The sequence below is a fragment of the Pholcus phalangioides genome, unplaced genomic scaffold, assembly GCF_987345545.1.
Source record: "Pholcus phalangioides strain wild (caught in Gottingen) unplaced genomic scaffold, Ppha-v1.0 ptg000008l_1, whole genome shotgun sequence".
NCBI lineage: Eukaryota > Metazoa > Arthropoda > Arachnida > Araneae > Pholcidae > Pholcus > Pholcus phalangioides.
This window is the reverse complement of record NW_028301601.1, coordinates 39,002,830-39,023,445: the sequence shown is the minus strand read 5'-3', so window position 1 is coordinate 39,023,445 and position 20,616 is coordinate 39,002,830. Positions and strand designations below refer to the sequence as shown.

At 37.9% G+C, this 20,616-nt stretch overlaps 1 protein-coding gene across 2 annotated transcripts in view; it reads right to left on the bottom strand.

The window, feature by feature from the left end:
• Positions 1-18,735, bottom strand: part of LOC149084273 (astacin-like metalloprotease toxin 5) — a 76,728-nt gene extending 57,993 nt beyond the window's left edge. The window contains exons 1-2 of one of the 2 annotated variants that reach the window (XM_089234643.1): positions 18,567-18,735; positions 4,817-4,890 (exon numbers count right to left, since the gene is read on the bottom strand). In XM_089234643.1, the coding sequence (XP_089090769.1) occupies positions 4,817-4,890; positions 18,567-18,624 (132 nt within the window). In that variant the 5' untranslated portion in view covers positions 18,625-18,735. Of the gene's footprint in view, positions 1-4,816; positions 4,891-10,170; positions 10,364-18,566 lie in introns of those variants that run through there. The other variant, XM_089234642.1, reaches the window with a different exon arrangement.
• Between the last annotated feature and the right edge of the window lie 1,881 nt (positions 18,736-20,616).

Genomic DNA, 20,616 nt, shown 5'->3' with positions numbered 1-20,616 from the left:
TTGCAGAAATGTTTACTCACCATGTGTTTTAATAAAATGAACAACAGATTTAGAAATTAGCCCATAGCAGTTAGAAAGCATTTTTTAAAAATATCGAATTTTTTCAGATTTTTTTTAAATTTATACATTTTTTTTAAATTTTAAATTTAAAAATTCATAAAAATCTAATGAAAATGATCAGATATCGAAGTTCGAGGTTTATTTTACTAACACGTGTCGTATAAATTTTCCTACAAAGTTTTGGTGCAGTATTTTTTTTCTTTTATCTTAACGGATGAGCTCAAAAACTGCAATTTCGGAGAATCGCGTTCAGTGTTTTCTTATTCACGTTTGCCCTATAATTGTTTTTTTTTAACAAATTAAACCGATTGATACGAAATATTTTACATTTGATTTTCATTTGAATGAAATATTCGAAATATCGACTTCAGAGGTCGTGACACCCCTCAAGTAATTAAAGTATTGCTAAAAATTTTGAGACTTTTTTTCCCAATTGCAATTTTAAAACTTTGGAAGATTTACTTTTTGCGCACACGCACACACATCGCGACTCTTGATTATAATTCTGCAACACAATTAACTTGATTAACACAATAAGCTTGTTGAATGAAATCGACCACAGTTACAACAAGCCAAAATGGAGCCCAATAAATACAATTGAAAATTTTTACGAAATCACATTTATGTTATGAGTGTGTATGACACAATACGAAAACCATATTCAGAAAAACAAGCAGTAAAGAAGTGTCTTTCATGTTAAAAATTGAAAGCTGAGGAGGGAAATTAAGAAACAAAATATAAGAACATCTCTCAAAGGGGCCGAAAAATTAGTAGTGCCTAGGGCGGCGAGAGCCTGAAGTCCACATAGTAAAGCACTGTATGCACCTTCCCTCAAAATATTTCACTTATCAGCAAACTACTACATTTTGGCGAAAAAGTGTTGATTTGGTTAAAAAAAAAAATCAAATTTCAAATCTCATTCGGCTAACACTTTACAAATCTGGTCATAAATTTTCCACCATAGCTGTTGAAGCTAATGCGTAATTACACGTAAGCTACACGTAATAACAAGGTTATAATATCGCACTACATTGAAAGAAAAAGTTTCAATCGTGAAATAAGTGACAACTCGCTGCTGGCGGAGAAATTTACTTTTGTTTTGTGTTTGGCATGTAACTGACCGTTAGGGGCCATTGAAGTATTACGTAAGCAGATTTTCAGCCATTTTTGACCCCTCCCCCCCCCTTTGTCAGCAAAAGTCAGCAAAACACTGACCCCCCAACCTCCCCACCTGTCAGCAAAATTTCGTCAGCAGCTTAGAATATTTCATGCCTTGAAAAAGGGGTCGTTGATGACGTAAGCAACATTCAAAACCCCCTCCCCCCCTTGCCATCAAAAGTCAGCAAATCCGAAACCCCCCTCCCCCCCGATAATGCTGACGTAATACTTGAATGACCGCTTAGAAAAATGACACGTCACCAAAATTTCAAACGTTATAACTCGCTTAATATTCGTCCAATCCAAAAACAAAAAAATCTTATGGATATTAGTTTTTCAAAAGGAATCACGTGTATAATTGTTGGGTGGTCGCTAGTTACCACCCAGTATAATGTTAGTGCCGCTATGGTGGTCGAGTGGTAATAGTGACGGACTCTCATCGCGAGGACTCTGGTTCGAACCTCACTGTCACCATAGAGTTGAAGTTGGTTTTCTGTTGTTCCCAACTTCAGGGCGTGAATGCGAGCCGATCTCCTCTTTAAAATGTCTCACCACAGAGAGCAACAGACCTAGAAACAGTACAAATGCAATTCAATAATAACACATCATTCAATTCCCTTCTGAAATATAGATGGCAGCACTGAAAAAAAAATCAAACACAGCACAACACTACATATGCACTCAGACTGTTAGGTACGCAGTAACAGTTCCGGCACAACTCACTAGGTAGTAAATCATAGATGGTGATAGACATAAGTTGTGTGTTCCGTTTGAAAGAAAGTACAATGTTAGAATATATATTATGTTAACCGCTTCGCGTACAAGGTTTCAGTGAGAAATTCGGGTGATCTCTATTTGACGAATGGGCGAAAAATATGGGAAACTCGTCTTAACCTACAGATTAGAGAAAGGGAAAAAAGTTGGAGGGAAAAAAAAAATAAAGAAAATAGTATAATACATAAGTGCAGATTAGAGATAAGAAAGTATAGTTATACGAAGATTTCTCTTTTCACCCAACCAGATCTCTTGCTCTTATACGTCTATAGTAGAAGGATATACCATGTGCGGAGAAAAAGTCACTAATAATTGTGTAGAAAGCAATACTTTTTTAATCAAAGGATACAGTCACCGTCATGGTATTGATTAAAATCAAACTTTCAGTCCAGTAACCAAGTTAGAAACAATACGTTCGATAATCGGTATTGCAGATAGTGAAAAGGCGCATTTGACTCAATTTGTGTGTGATGTCTCTACAACAATTTTATATGGTGATCTAGAAGAAACCAGTATGCAGTAACTTGATGCAGTAACTTGAAGGTTATAATGAAGGGGGGAAAAGCAATGTGAGTAGACTCAAGCGCAGTCTTCATGGTCCTTGTTCCAGCAGCAACCTCCTCGCTGCTGGAACAAGTGTTTTGGAGATTTTTTTGTTGAAGCTTGGATTCAAAATTCCTTGTTTACGTATCAGGGATCATACCAACAGAAAATTACTGGTAGCCTTATTCGTCGATAGTAGCCTAGTCGCAGCAACTGATCAGCAAGATTCCATTAAACAGCAACATACATTTTAGGATTGAGTAAATGTTGTATAGAAAACAATCTGATTGCAAAGGATGTACAAAGCATTTGTTCAACTTGAAGAAGTTCCAGTGCTCCAAAAATTGATAACAATACAGCTATTAGGCCTGTTGTAAAAGTCTGATAAAAGATCTTTTATAGGAGTTGAAAAATGCAACCAATGAGTGTATCGGTTACATTCGAGCGAATGTAACTGATAATAATAATTCCATAAGCAGATGATCCTTGCAGGAGGAGGTGGGGTGCCTTGCACGGCAATTACCGTAATGTTGTTTTTCCTTGGTATAAATTTACTATAGAAGGGCCCGTGAAAAATCTGGTTTGATGCCCGCGTAAGGTGATCCAGTGACGGATGAATGCAATTTGAGTGGGGGTGCTCGGTTAAAAGGCGCAACGAACAGGGGAGCCTGGGTGTATGAGATACCCTAAAGATTATTTTATTTATTATTTTTTTTTGTTTCGGGAAAGGGGTCGCCCCCCCCCCCTTTAATTCATTAATGCTGAGGCCGTAGCAAGCCTTCCCGGGCAGAATGTTTTCATTGGGACTCACTTGAAAGGACTATTATTATGCAAAATAAGTGTTTTAAATAATACATTTTTTGGGGCCTCCCAGTCACGCTGCTCGGGGCCCTGGGGCAGTACCGCGGTTTGCCCCAGCCTAGTTACGGACCTGATCTAGGATATGGGAACAATGCAACAAGTAATATGGGGCGAGGCTGTGACGAAAATGATGAGAAGTCATTACTTTTTTTATTTTTTCAATTAATTCATACCTGATGAACATGAAAAATATAAAGGTTTATCATTTATCCGACACTCCCCCCCCCCCACACATAACGGATAATTTCTAGGAATTGAATAATGAAGACGTCGGAACGGTATTACACCCGGGGGTGCTGGTGCTCGGCATGAAATTCATGTACAAACACACAATTCTTATTTTTTGAATAGATTCTGTTGCGCTCGGACCACCCCACCCCCATGCCACAAAATGCTCCTTAACCGTATATACACCTCATACACATACCTCTCCGGAATTTCTAAAGAATCAGTACAAGCCAGAATGTGCGTTCTGAGTGTATGTGTGACCCTAACGTATTGATGTTGCCAGAGTAGTGCTTTTTTCTTCTTCATGATTGTGCTGCTATCTGTTTTCCATGTTTTGAAGTGATAATTTTTTTCCCATTTATTCAAGTATTTTGTTGAAGGTCTGTCTGTTCTCTGAGGAGAGACTTTTTCAAAATGAGAGACCAGCTCGCATTGGTGCCACAAAATTGGAAAACCACAGAAAATCAACTCAACCGAGCACCACTGTGCGGTCAACAGGGTTCGAACCTAGAGCCTCAAGATGAGAGCCCCGCAATATGCTCACACGACCGCACGGCGGCTGCCGCAAAGCGGTTTTACCTACAGTTAAATAAATAGTTCCCTTTGGCAAAAATTTCAAAATATCTCGTTAAAACAACACAAGAAGCTTTTCGAGAAACAGGTAAGAGCAAATACGCTACCTAATGATGAATATTCACTCTCACAGATGTCCTTTAGTCTCCATATCTTACAACGCAACGTATATTGTTATTTAATCTCTAAAACCTGTTTGTGCAAGAAATCCTGTGTTCCCAGGCATATAAAAATAATAATTCAATTAGAATAATATTTTTTCCCCTTTTCTACTTTTGGCCAGTTTTTGCATCGGGGAAAGGAGTGAGAAAAAAATATTTGTTCTGTTGAGGAAAGCGTATTTGGAAGAGGGGAGAAAGAACGGGGGAACCTGCCTTCATCTTTTTTTATTCATTTTATGTGTGCAAATCAGTATTTTTGAGATTTATCTCCACTAGTTCAACTGCACGTCGTCCAAATTTCTTGAAAAAAGTCTGTACGTAAAGGGACTACGAACAATGGCAGTCGTAAATTGAGAATGTGGTTGATTGTGCGTGTAATTTGAATCTGCCCTCATTATGTATATTTTGTAGTAAAAAAGTGCAGTATCTCTTAAAAAGGCGCATTTCTTCAAACTTACCGACGGATCTTCGATTCCTAAGATATCGCCTTCAAACAGATCTGGATTTTGCATCGGCAGATCACCAAGGTAGACTGAAATTATCAAAATTAATATATATCGATAATCAGAAGTTTCGTTGTTGAATGGTAAAAATATTTTTATAGCTAAATTTTTAATTGATACTCAAAATATCCGTGTAATAGGAAGAACAGATATTCGATTGAACGTTTGTTACTTCAGCTAACATTGTAATCCCAGAGATATGCCATATACATATGTTAGCGTTACATATCACATGCTTGGTGGTCGAGTGGTTATAGTGACGGACTCGCGAAGCGAGGATCCGGGTTCGAACCCCACAGTGGTGGTCGGCTGAAGTTGGTTTTCTGTGGTTCCCAACTTCAAGGCGCAAATGCGAGCCGATCTCCCCGTTAAAAAGTCTCGCCACAGAGAGCAACAGTCCTACAACGATAAATCATTCAATCATAACACTTCACTCATAGTTAGAAAAACTGGTGGCAGATGGCAGCGCTACACATAACAAGCATTATAGAGAAACAAAAAAAACTTCACGTCAGGTTTCACTACACGTACACGCACATTCCCGCATGTACCGATTCGATGGGGGTTCCGCGGAGGGGGTGTGTAGCAGTAGTAGGTAGGGCCTCCAAAAAATGGCTCGGGGATCCATGATGTTCTTAAGTCAGCCACCTCGTTGGGCAATTTGCCTGTTGTGGCGTTGTATTTGTAACATTATGTATCACATATCAGTGTACATATGGTTATTTAGTGTTATCTATCATCCTGCCGTATTCATACACTGTACTGTAAAAATACGTTCATGCTCAAAAATATGAATACGCCGGGATAATGTCTTGGGTATGTCTCAAAAAAGTTTTAGATTCGGTATAAACACTCTTTTTTTTTTTCAATACTTCATTAATCAGAAATGAGGAATACAGAAAAAATGGGAGAAAAAAAGGAGCCAAATGGCCCTTACTGGCAATCATAATTTACAATTTGATATGAAACTTATAAACATATAAATAAATAAATAAAAAATAATTGACAGAACATGAGTGAACAGAAAGTAAAAAGAAGAAAAAAACTAAACACAATATAACATGATAGGTCATGGTGGCCGCAGGCATGTGGTGATAATATTTCGATTGTAAAAAAAAAAGAAAAATAAGTTAAGGAAGAAGTTAGTTAAAAAAGAAAAATGAAAAGTAAGTCCAAATGTAGTAAGGGGAAAAAAAATTACCATTTTTTCTTTCCATTTGAGGAAAAGATGTAATAGGTGGGCTAAAAAAACTCTTCAATATTATTTATTGAAAACAGGTAGCATTTTAATTTTTTTTTTAAACTAATAATGAAGTATTATTGTTAAGGAGTTCATCAGGCAAAGAGTTATAGAATTTAGGGATAAGATATGAAAAATGTTTCTTACCAATCGTTTTATAGATTCTAGGGAATAAATAGGTGGAGTTGATTCTTGCAGAAGAACGAAAGGTGTTCAAATGTAAAGAATGTTGTTTTTTATATAAAATAACTATTGATTTGAAGAAATAGAGATGTCGAAGAGGTAATATGTTTAGAGAATGGAAACGTTGTAGTGAGGGAGTACAATAATCATTGGTAATCAGTCTAATTATTCTTTTGCGCAAAGTGACCAAAGGATATAGGTTAGTAATGTAGTCACTACCCCAGGCGGAAAGACCATAAAGTAGTTGAGAGTGAAAAAATGAGTAGTACAGAACTAAAAGAAAAGAGGAATTGACATAAAATTTGAGGTAAAAAAATTTTTACAACAAATAACGAAGTTTGCTGTGAAGTTTTGTGATATGAGGATTTCATTTAAGGTTAGAGTCAACATAAACACCAAGATATTTGATAGAATATACTTGTTGAAGAGGATAACAATGACATTCATTAGGAGAGCAGTTAGAATCATGGAAAACAATATTAATATTATGTAGAGGGTTATTAAGTAATGAAAAATAGATGAATTTGGTTTTGGATACATTAATATTTAATTTATTAGCTGAATACCAGTTGCGTACTTTAATTAAGTCTTGGTTAATCATATTAGTTAAAATTTGGTCGTCGTTAGCGCTATAAATAATGACTGTATCATCAGCAAATGTTATTATGTTACCAACAATGTTAATGTTACAAAAGTCATTAATGCAAATAAGGAATAATAAGGGGCCAAGAACAGAGCCTTGAGGGACTCCGTTAATAATTTTCATTACATTGATATATTTATCGCCACACTTAACAAATTGGTATCTATTATTAAGGTAAGATCGAAAAAGTTTAAGAGGAACACCTCTTATACCACAGAAACTAAGTTTTTCTATCAGGATTTCATGAGAGACGCTATCGAAAGCTTTTCTGATATCTAAGAAAATAGCAACTGTTTTGTTTAAGATTTATCAATATTAGTGTAGACAGTTGAAGTAAAATCTAGAAGAGCAGATTCTGTGTTTTTGTTAGGTAGGAATCCATGTTGTTTGGGGGAGAAAAAGTTAGATTTAAGTAGAAAAGGAAACAGTCGAGATTTTATTATGGTTTCAAACAGCTTGGAAACAGAGTTAAGGATTGAAATAAGTCTGTAGTTATTGAGGTCGTTAGAATCACCGGATTTATAAATTGGAATAACTGATGCAATTTTCAAACTATCCGGGAAAACACCTTCCGAAATGCAAGAATTGATAATAGTAGACAGAGTGGAGACTGTGCAAAAAGGGATAATTTTTAAAATAGAAGAGTTTAGAATACCAGAGGAAGCAGAAGTAGGTAGTTTTCGAATAATTTGAAGGATTTCGTGGGGGTTAGTAGGAGAGAAAAAAATAGAATTTGGATTACGAGAAAGGAAAAACTTCAAGAAGTCAAAAGGTATAACACAATTAGAACGAGATATATTTATAAAATGTGAATTAAAATTATTTGTTAGTAGAGAGAGGTTAGTTACAGAAAGCAATTTAGATTGTTTACCTTTAGTACCTGATAATTTATTGATAAATTTCCATTTCGAATCTAGGTTATTGCATCTGTGAAATTGTTGAGAATAATAATTTTGTTTGGCAATTTTTACCTTTAATTTGACATGGGAAACTGTACTTTTATATGCAGATAAGATCAAATTATCAAATGGATATGTTTTGGATTTTAAATATAGCTTTTGCTTGATTTTAATCAGTTCATAAAGATCTCTCGTAAACCATTTATTAGGAATCATACGCGAATTAACCAAGTGACAACGGGAATGATTATCAACAATTGTTTCAAGGGAGAGAATAAAATCATCAAATGCTTTGCCCGGGTCATTTGAACGAGAATTAAAACTATGGTTAGAAAGATAGGAAGAAATAGCTGTATAATCGATAAATTTCACAGTAGGAGAATTCAATGTAGCCGTCAATCTAGGAGATGAAAATATAAACTTGCAAAGAATGGGATAGTGATCACTTAAATCAGTAGTAAATACAGAAGAATAAATATTAGTAATGTTTTTTAAATTACGAATAAAAATGTGATCTAAACAGGATTGCGATGATGGTCTGGCTACAACATTAATTAATGGTGATAGACCATGGCTGGAAAGCATATCAGTGTACACTGCTCAAAACAATTAGGGGAGCACATGGTTTTAACAAAATTACGCAAAGATGTATACCGATAAGTAACATAAAATGAATCATCCATAATTTAAAGCCTAGCAGGAAACGGAAGAAGAAAACTTCATATGCAAATCAAAGTTCATGACGTCAAAAACCAGAAAAAGGAGATAAGGGCAGAAATCGGGATGTTGCAGAAACGTCTGTTTTACTGTGAAATTCGATTGCGCAGTATTTTTTTTTTGAGACAAGGTGACTTGAGGATGTCTCAACAACGTGATTTACCGGAATCCATGGCATGGCGTGTTATAGGCAGACTGGAATCCGGGCAAACACAACGTAGTGCCGCGGACGCTGTTGGAGTCGTCAGAAGTGTTGTTGCAAGGCTGTGGAATCGATTCCAAGAAACAGGAAATGTTAGACGTTGACCAGGGCAAGGTCGGCCACGCCCCACTACAGCAACTGATGACCGGTATGTACGGTTAACAGCCCGTCGAAACAGAACAGAGAATGCTACGCAGCTGCAAAGACGGTTGCTCTTGGCAACAGGACGAAGGGTGTCCAGCCAAACAGTACGTAATCGGCTTCATGAGGAAGGGCTCTATGCACGTAGGCCAATGGTCTGCATTCCGTTGACCCCACGCCACCGTGCGGCCCGAAGAAGATGGGCTGCTGAACATCGAGATTGGGAGCAACGTGATTGGAGCCAAGTGCTGTTTACAGACGAGTCCCGATTCAGTCTGGAGTGTGACACCCGACGTGTTCTGGTATGGAGGGACAGGGGCACTCGAAATAACCCCGCATTCGTTCGTGAAAGGTCACAATACAGACGAGCTGGTTGGATGGTATGGGGTGGAATCAGCATAGGCGAACGTACGGACCTGCATATCATTCGGAATGGCACTTTGACGGCCCGAAGGTATGCAGACGAGATACTGCGACCTCATGTCATCCCTTACGCTGGAGCCATTCGAGATTCCTTTGTTTTCCAGGATGATAATGCCCGACCGCATAGAGCTCGTCTGGTGGAGAACATGCTTGAAGCTGAAACAATACAGCATATGGAATGGCCAGCGTGCTCTCCTGACCTGAATCCAGGATGACGCATTGCTGCGCGACCAAGGCCGCCTGTTACTGTCCGAGACTTGCAGATTGCACTTCTTGAGGAGTGGAACGGTATTCCCCATAGTCTGATCGATAACCTCATCGCATCCATGGCAAACAGGTGTGCAGCAGTCTTAGCTGTTCGAGGAGACCACACGCCCTATTAAAACTCATGCATCATGTCTAAACAGTACTTTTTTTTATCGTTTACATGTAACCAAATTGTTGCCCTAAATCATCTTTTCGTGTTTTTTCCATATTTTCAAAGAATTAAAGCTTAATTCCAAATTTTTTTTACGTCATTTTTCTATATTGCGCATTGATACGCTTGTACTATCCATTGTATGCCAACACGGCCGCTGTGGTGGTCGAGTGGTTATAGTGACGGACTCGAGATGCGAGGATCCGGGTTCGAACCCCACAGTGGTGGTCGGCTGAAGTTGGTTTTCTGTGGTTCCCAACTTCAAGGCGCGAATGCGAGCCGATCTCCCAGTTAAAAAGTCTCGCCACAGAGAGCAACAGGCCTACAACGTTACAAATATTCAATCATTACACTTCACTCACAATTTGAAGTATAGATGGCAGCACTGAAATATCATATACAACACTAGTTACACACTCAGACTGTTAGGTGTACACACTCACTTTGTTCCAGACTCTGCCACGAAGCTGGACTGGAAGAGATCTCGGCAACGGGATAAGTTCGGTGGCAGAGACCCTGGCGTTCATTCATTCATGTATGCCAATACGTGGCTGTCTCGCACGGTTTTCTTCACTTTTTTGCTTGCTCCCCTAATTGGTTTGAGCAGTGTAGTATTGAATACCGCTGGAATCAGAGCTTAATAAATCAATGTTAACATCTCCAAGAAAACTAACATTTTAAATCAAAACACAACTTTTGGTTTATGTGTTATCGATGAATCAACCTCAACAATTTTTTGTGTTTCGGTTTGTTTTTTTTTATCCCGAGATATCTCGCCTCCTCAAAACCCTCTTATTTGAGAAATGACGAAGCCAGATACGTGGCTGATGGTGCTTTTTTTTCCACACTTGAACACGTCCACCTTCCCCAACCTATCGGTTAATTGCCAGCGGGCTGATTCGGCTTTGTTTAAATTCTGATTACAAAATGAGAGAGACGGTATTTTGAAATACACTTTTTTCCCCTCTTCCCGTTTGGCTAGCATATGAATATGCATACAGTATAAATAATAGAATAAGATAGAGCATTTCTCTTCCTTGGTTTATTATTTTCGGAGTGGGTAAGAGCACTATCACTTGCGAAAAATAAAAAAAAAATCTTTTTGAGAAAAGACGTGACATTTCACAAAGGGTTTAGTGATTTCCACTGTGCGATTTATAATGCAGATTAGTAAAATTGATAAAATCGTAAGTAAAGTTGAGTATAGGTGCATAGACACTACTCTGATGTGACGTAAGACCACGTGTGATATGAAATTCTATTTCTGAGTCATCTGTAGGTACGTTCACACTGCACTGACGTAACGCGGTAATGTGTGGGATGATGCAATTTAACATAACACGTTTTATGTCGTGTCGGGACCAAATCAAACCTTACAGATTTTCGTCAGTCGTGTGAAGAGGCAGTATCTGATCTTTTGCTTCGTTCTTGTTTTAGTTTTCTTGATGATTTGGATCGACTAATTGAATATATGCGCTCTATTGGTTATGTGTTATATCTGTCAGTACACACACACACACACACACAAATCAGTATCTCTACAAAATTAGCCAGTTTTTCTGTATATCGTTCTAATTGAATATGTTCAATGCGAAAATTAATGCATGTATTTTTACTTGGAATTCAGTTTGTTTTACGAATAAAGCTAATTATTTTTTTTAACTAATTAGTTATAAGTAAACAAAAATGGATCACGGCAGTTGATTCCGATGAGCTTAGGTTCTCCTTTGCTCCGATTTTGTATATTTTTTTGGGGGAAGGCAATCGGTGGCTATTATTTCAGGACAGAAATGCTGAGAAATATTCATACAAAAGATGTAAAAAATACAAACAAATGTTAGATTAACACAAAAAATTTATTAAACTTCAGCACTGACGGTAATTTTAAGCAAATGAGAAAGCAATTCCCGAAACTAATGGAATTTTTAGAATTGATGAACAATTGAAAGAAATAACATTTCCAGCACCAACGAAAATTCATAATTAATGAATTTAATAATTCCGCAATTGATGAAAACTCTGACTCAATGCTAAAAATAGTTTAAGAACTGATGAAGGCAAGCCTCCAATAATTTAACGTGAGAGCGCAAGGCGACTGCACCTATCACACACCTCTAATGGTGACTTGGCATAATAGATTTTGGTTCAATATAAAGAAATAATGCTATATATATATTGATTTATGACATAATCACAAGCGGGTATTTTATAAATAAAATTGTGTGTGTGGCAGAAAATGGGAATTTTTTTGAGCTCTTGAATAAGTTTTGGCATGAACTGTACTAGTATAGTGCACATATTCTTCATTATATTATCACACTTTTATAGTGTTTATTATCGTGCACTTCTTAGCTGCTGAAACTGATGGGGTGGTGCATCTCTTTTAACGTCAGAACAGTGTGAACACTGTATCATGTCTGATATGATCCCACTTTGTCTGACCTGACGTAGTCCCACGATAGGTCATAGTATTGTGTATGTATCTTAACTCTCGAGATGTTCTAGTGCAGCGGTTCCCAACTATTTTGAGTCCGCGTACCCCCAGCTGCCTCTGTTCCTTTCCGCGTACCCCCAAATCCTCCAGAACCCCACCCCCATCTGTTTCATCCATTACAGTTTTCGAAAAACTTCAAAAAAAGGTACATGTTGAATTAAATTAAATGGTCTATTTTCTCATTATTTAGATTCTTTTATTTCTCAAGTAAGCAAACAAATTAAAACAAAGATTGGGAAAAATATTAATGTGATGTTTGGGACTGTATTGAATTACAAGTTTTGGAAAATTAGGCTCAAAAGCGGATAGATACGAACTCAAATCCGGAGCTGAGTTCAATTTGCTTCTATATTTATTTTTTATTTAAATATACGAAGAAAACGCCCGTTCAACAAGCTTCGTGCTAACAAACGGCAACAAAAACATTATGGCTTTTCTAGAAAGTTCAACGCATTCGTCACCGCAGCAAGCCCCAAAACTGACTGGGTCCACCATTCCGTCATTGAAGAGGATCTTCAGAGGGGTATCTGATGTGAGCTCTAGCAATTTCTCCTTTTTTGGAATCAACAATGAAGTCGGTTCAAAGCACTTTTCTTTGAAAGGATTAGATGTCCACCGATCACCCCCGTTTCTTGCTCTGAAAAATATTTTTCAAACGAGGATTTTCATCCTTCCATGCGACCGACTGTTAAATTTAAGCTCGGCTTGTGACAAGAAATCGTGAAGTATTTCAAACACTTCCTAAAAAAGGCTACCTCGTGCCGAAGTTCGAACAGCAACGTCAGGACTTAACTCCGTGACAACCACCTAACTTCGGTGTGCAAAAGCAAAGATGAAGAAGAAGCTTTTAAAGTTCTAAAGAAAGCCCTAACTTCCGACCCAGTATTAGGGCTATTTGATGAGAAGGCTGAAACAGAGTTACATACCGATGCCAGTAGTGACTGGATAGGAGCAGTGCTAGTTCAATATCAGAACGGGAAAGAGAAAGTTATAGCATACGCGTCCAGAACTCTATCAAAAGCCGAGAAAAACTACTTCACCACGGAGAGAGAATGTCTTGCATATGGGCCATTACAAAATTTCGACCCTATATTTTCGGAAAGCCTTTCAAGATTGTTACTGACCATCACACCTTGTGCTGGCTAGCCAGCCTGAGAGATCCTTCCGGACGGTTAGCACGATGGACGCTGAGACTGCAAGAGTACAAGAGATTACAGCAAAGGCTGTCCATGTCCTCATACAACAATTTAAACAGTCTGTAGTTGGTAGAATTCACCTTGACAAAGTTGACAACCTGAACCGCTCCATCAAGAACTTTTCGCAAATTTGGAGGAAAAGGTTTCGATTCAAGGCTCTGTCTGTGAATATATCAGTGAGCGCATTTAATTTTGGGAGCGATTTCTTCCACGTGTGCAAGAAAAGTAGTAGGCCTTAAGTAGTAACCTTCCGTGGATTTTGCTTCATCTGTGATGAGTCCAAAGCATTTTGACCATTGAATTAATTTTTCAACGAAATAATGATCAATTGCTTAAAATAAGTCTTTAACAGTCGTACGACCCCTTCAATGGGTGACAAATAAAAAAATTTACTTTTCTCTTTCAAGTACTCTCTACAAGTACTTTCAAGTTCTTTCAAGTACTTGGCAATTACAAGTAGCACCGAATATTACACAACGTCGGTACTTTCGTCGACTTGGATAGAAAAAAATGCACAACCTTTGACATGACTTATGACTGTGCTCTCAACGGTTTACGGAAAATTCACCGTCAACAATTCACCGCCATGCAATTCACCGCTAGGAAAATTCACCGACCAACAATTCACCGCCATGCAATTCACCGACGACAGTTCTATGCGAGTCAGTTAGCGAGGGAATGAGCGATTGAGTTACTGAGTGAGTGACCCAGTGAGTATGTGATTCAGTGAGTCAGTGAGCGAGTGAGTTACTGATTCAATAAGCGAGTAAGTCAGTCCGTAAGTGAGTGAGCGATCTAATGAGTGAGTGAGCGATCTAGTGAGTGAGTGATCTATTGAGTGAGTAAGTGCCATATCCTAAAGATATGGCGGAAAGTTTAAATAATGACTTTATGAGAAGAAATTCAGAAGATACAGATTTGGGTTGCTGTATTTTTGAAATATATGACATCCATATTTATTGTGGGCATCTTTTTCTCGCTGGGCATTTTGCCTGTTGTGGCCTTGTATTTGTATAAATCACAAATTGCTGTTGCCCAATACAAGATAGTATATTCAACAAAATTCCATTAACTCTGTTTTACTCAGAAACTTCTAATGAAATGTTAAAAGGGGTAATAACAGAATTAAAAGATAATAAAGTAAGTGGATACGCGATGAATCAACCCCCTAAAACTGCTTAAAATCATCTCCTGTTATCACTTTGATGTTATAAAAAACATCGCTGATCATCAGTAACCAATGGATTTTTTTATGCTGAACTAGCTGTTACCCGCGATTTCACGTGATGAACTTTCAGAAATCCCGCCTTAGTGCGTATCTATATGTACTCTATATTTACTATATACGTATATACACTGCTCAAAACAATTAGGGGAGCACATAGTTTTAACAAAATTACGCAAAGATGTATACCGATAAGTAACATAAAAGGAATCATCCATAATTTAAAGCCTAGCAGGAAACGGAAGAAGAAAACTTCATATGCAAATCAAAGTTCATGACGTCAAAAACCAGAAAAAGGAGATAAGGGCAGAAATCGGGATGTTGCAGAAACGTCTGTTTTACTGTGAAATTCGATTGCGCAGTATTTTTTTTTTGAGACAAGGTGACTTGAGGATGTCTCAACAACGTGATTTACCGGAATCCATGGCATGGCGTGTTATAGGCAGACTGGAATCCGAGCAAACACAACGTAGTGTCGCGGACGCTGTTGGAGTCACCAGAAGTGTTGTTCCAAGGCTGTGGAATCGATTCCAAGAAACAGGAAATGTTAGTCGTCGACCAGGGCAAGGTCGGCCACGCGCCACTACAGCAACTGATGACCGGTATGTACGGTTAACAGCCCGTCGAAACAGAACAGAGAATGCTACGCAGCTGCAAAGACGGTTGCTCTTGGCAACAGGACGAAGGGTGTCCAGCCAAACAGTACGTAATCGGCTTCATGAGGGAGGGCTCTATGCACGTAGGCCAATGGTCTGCATTCCGTTGACCCCACGCCACCGTGCGGCCCGAAGAAGATAGGCTGCTGAACATCGAGATTGGGAGCAACATGATTGGAGACAGGTGCTGTTTACAGACGAGTCCCGATTCAGTCTGGAGTGTGACACCCGACGTGTTCTGGTATGGAGGGACAGGGGCACTCGAAATAACCCCGCATTCGTATAATAATTAATAATAATTTTGGACTTGATGCTCCCTCCAGTAATATAAGTTCAATGATTGCAAAGGTTTTTAACAGCCGGCATCCTCGGATAAGTTGCCATCTGGTGGCATCGTCAGCAATTGTGAGCTTTGATCTGAATTGCGTCCGACCGTCCATGTACGGTCGGACACAATTCAGTAAAGATTGAGTTATTCGTTGCCTCTGTAGTCCAGTGTTTCTTAACCTTTTTTTTGCCCGTGGCTCTCTTTGAACCATATTTTTTTCCTCGTGGCTCCCCTGTCTTACCCAGAGTTTTCTACCCTCATCTAGAAGCAAGATTCTTTATACGTATTGAATTGATTTTTTCAGTGAATTTATACTGAACGAAAATTTTGCAAATAAGATTGGTCTCCAGACCACTGGCCTAGAATTTATTGAGCTCCCCACTAGTCCGAGTTCTATTCAGGGCCATCTCAACATTATGGGCACCTTAGGCAAAGTGATGCTATGGTAGCCCCATACTTAGCTTAAAATAAACAGTCTACATATTTCCTATTTATTTTCAATATTTATTGTACTATACAAAATATAAGGTGGGGTTACTTATGGAGAGAGAGACATGAGACCCCCCCCCCCCCGGACATGACCCCTCAAAAGAGTGGGACTGACAGAGCTGCAGCCTGGAGCCTGATATGGTTTCCATAATTTTTGTTTTTCACACTATAAATTTAATATAGAGGAGGGGTCTGTGAAAAATCTAGCCGAGGGCCTGCGGAAAACCCCATCCTAAGGAAACTGCTGCAAAATGTAGGCGGTGAGGCCCGAGTGGGTCCATGCCCAAAGACGGCCCTGGTTTTATGGGTGGCTTTGTTGGATTCTGTAAGTGTATAACTAAATATATATATATATATATATTAAGTCACTAAATATATATATATATATATATATATATATATATATATATATATATATATATATTGATGACACTTCGAAATTAATGAATTGTTAAAAAGCTATTGAAAATTCAGATTTTTCTGATAAGTTATTCCGTGATTGATGAAATATCATAATTAATGAAAATTCAGAAGTAAAGGTAAATTATTCCTGGGGGAGGGGGGGGGGCGGAACACAAAAAAAACTAAAGGTGGATTTAAATAAATTAATGGAGATTGAAGATGGATAAAAATTATCGCTTCTTAAATTTTTCTTAAATAAATATTTAAAAATTATTCTTAAATTTATTCTTAATTATAAATTAGAATGAATTAAAATTCCGAAATTAATGGAAAATAATCCCATAATGAATGAAAATTTGGAACTTGTAAAAATTCAAAACAAATAAAAGGATTCACCACAATTTAAAATTAATAAATAATTCCAAAACTGAAAACTCATATTTAATTAATAAATAGATTAATGAAACACCAGAATTAGTGAAATTAATAATTAAATTTCAGATTTAAGGAAAATAATTCCTCTTATCGATCGATAAAATATCATAATTGACGAATATTCGGAATTAAAGCCAAACTCAGAAATTTAATGAAAATTACTTCATAGGCTAATTAAAAAAATAAAAGTTGATTTTTTTCCCCAGAATTTTTAAACAATCACAGTTAGTAAAAACTCGGTGAATGAATGAAAATTTTCGGAAAGGAATGAATCCCATAATCAATTCCGAAATTAAAAATAACTCCATAATGAATGAAAATTTAGAGCTAATGAAAAGTCAAAACTAATGAAGGAACAATAATATTTAATAAAAATTCAGAAAAATATAATTAATAACTGATTAATATAAAGAAATAACTGATAATACCGTGTTTATGTAAATAACATTGATACGTATCCAGCAATATTTCATAAGAGAATGCGGACTCTCTCCATCAAAATTACTGTTTATTTTTTGGAAAAATCCCTACCAAATACGAGTAGATAGCGTAGTGTCGCCTCGTTTCCAGGGCCGTCTTAAGAGGGAATATCCAGGCCGATATTCACTCGCAATGGATGCAAATATGCTCGCAAAAGTTTGGGACGAAGTTGACTACCGTATAGACATATTCCGTGCATCCCAAAGTGGACATATTGAGCACCTTTAATTTGGTTTGTAGAAACTTTATGATTATCCATGTAATATGAAATGAATCTGAAGTGTCTTTGTGTTCAATATTTTTCGTAATATAAGCATTTCAAATCGGGTGATTCTTTTTGAAAAACCATGTATTTTGGGTATTTTCAACCAGTTGAGATTCTGTCGTCTAGAGAGGGTATCTCCTACCCCTTTTTCCTCCAAAAGTCCGTGTTATTACCATAGGCAGAAGGGTTGAGGTGAAAAATCCACCCGCTCCCTTTCACTATTGAACTGCCACCCCCTCCGTTCGAAGAACCTCTGTGTCAGCTTATGTTGGAAATACTCATTCAAATATCTGCGCTTGGTAACGTTGAATTCTTTTTTCCTGAGTTGTGCAAAGTTACCCCTGTAAGTGCAAAGTAGCTCCGGATTAAGGTATCGCGAATTAGCAGCAAGACTTGGGTTGAAAGCTCCGTCATAATAGGGAATGGATTCGATACTTGTTTACAGAAGCACTTGTTTTCAATTATGAGTTATATATCTCATTTAATTCATTCAGTTTTTTTCTTCCCCTTGGGCTTTTTCTTTTGGTTTTTTCTTTCTTTTTTTATCTTGAAAACTCGTCGGTCTCAGAAAGTGGCACGTATTACAGCATATTTTCCAATTTTTTTTGTTCATCACCATTCCTCCTTTTTAGTGATCCCATAGAATCCTATATTATATCGGTAACTATTATCGTCCTCCCCCGGAACGATATTGCCTACTTTGGGAAACACTATTAAGGCGTGACTTCTCAATAGAATCTCGATAGAAAACAGTGACCCACGCAACGTTAACTGCAACTGTTCCGATCCTTGTTGACCCAATAGTCTTTATACGAAACGTTTCTTTGCAAATTATGTGCGATTTATCAAAAGTATCGGAACGCACTCACCTTTACCATGGGTGCAAGAAACTAGCAGAATTGCGAACGCCAAAACTTTCGAGCACATCTTGGGAATAAATGTGAGTGTGCGCCGAGTCTGTTTATGTTTTTACGTAGCTTTTTTTGTGAAACTACCGAGAGCAATGTCCACCACTCGATATTCATGCGTTGTGTAAGATATGGTGCACTTTTTTTTCAGTTGTTGGTATCACACAGAAAAATCGTGGTGAAAAATCCTTTGACCTAATCGAAACACCTGCTGTTTCACGCGATTAAATTGAATCCTTCACACGGTATCACCCTTTTTCTGTTGATTTGAGTGAGAATATTTTTTTTTATTCGGCTGATATTATCAATGTTCTTTTTCGGAATGGTCCCAATCCACTTAGTTCAGCGTATCTGTAATTTTTGTAAAATTGTACATTGAATCCCTCCTTTTCATGTCGCTTTGAAAAAATCCCCCCACACCGCCTTCGATAATACCTCCTCCTAATCAGAGGCCCGTCGTTCTGTCTCAATGAGACCTTCTCCGGTACAGCATAACGATAGAGCTCCCACACCAGGCTGAATCATCCGCCATCTTTGAGTGGGTGTGTCGTCAGTATTATCGTCATAGCCATTCGCTGTTTCCAGCCCTGCCCTTCTTTCAAAGATTAGAAGTTCCTTGATACGACGAGCCTGTTTTTTGTTCACAAGTTCTACACCTACCATACCTGAAGCAACTACCGACAGATGGCGCTTTCAGTTCCGGCCCCACTCGAACGGTAGTAAATTGATGTCTGGCAATATAACCGGAGTTTTTTGTTCAAAGGCGGAGGACGATCAATTATTTATTTATTTATTTACACACCTCAACAGGCTGAGCCCAATTACAGAGATGGGAAAAGTAATGAAAATCAATAGAAAAGCAAATAATAATAATAATTTACACGTTAAAGAAAAAATCATCAACAAATGTGTAATACAAAAATATATATGCGCAACGGAAGCAAACATTGAGAATTCAATATGAGGAAGACAAAACGACCAAAATAGATGAGAAAACATAAAATATATACAAATTCATATAGTACCTAGTAGAACATGGAATCCCTGTGAAATATCAGGGAATTCACCCGTATTATAATGCTTGCCTGCTCGCAAAATTGGTGAAGCATTTAAAATGTTCGTGCGTGCACGAGGAATATAAAGGACATTTCGGGAACTATGAACCCGTCGCTCGCGAGATGGCACGGAGATATTAATTAGGCTCGTCAAATAATACTCATCGATTCTGCAGTGAAGAACTTTGAGATGGGAAGTTTTTTTGAGATGGGAAGCGGGGTGTGTCCGGTCCTTCAATGTTCAATGTTCAGTGAAGAACTTTATGAAGGAATGATAGATCTCGCTTAGTACGTCTGCTATCGAGAGATGTCATCTTGAAAAAAGAGAGAAGATCCGAAGTAGGCGCATCTGCGACGTACCCACCAAAAGTCTTTCGGAATAATGACCTCAAAAACTTTTTCTGTACACGTTCAATACGTACGTTCATCACTGCTGGAATATGGCCCCATATCACTGAGCCATACTCAAGTGAGGGCAAGACATACGCGAAATACAGCCGTACCATCGCTGGAACTGAGGTGAATGGCCCAGACGACCTTACGAGAAAGCCAAGTGACTTGTTGGACTTCGACAAGACACTTTCCGCGTGAGCGCTAAAGTTCAAATCACTCTTGAAAATTACACCTAAATCCATTACCATGCTCTTTCTTTCTATAGCTGCTGTATCTACGGTGTAATCGTAAAGCAATGGATGTAATTTTCGCGTGAATAAAACGACACTGCACTTTGAAACATTCAGACTAAGGTTGTTGTCACGACACAAATCATTCAGATGCAATATATCATTTTGAAGAGCCAAGCAGTCTTCTATGGACTGAATTGATCGATGAAATTTTAGGTCATCAGCGAACATGAGGCAGCGGCTATTTTGAAGAGACAACGGTAAGTCATTTACAAAGGTGAGAAAAAGTAACGAACCAAGATTTGACCCCTGAGGAACACCAGACGTGCTTGT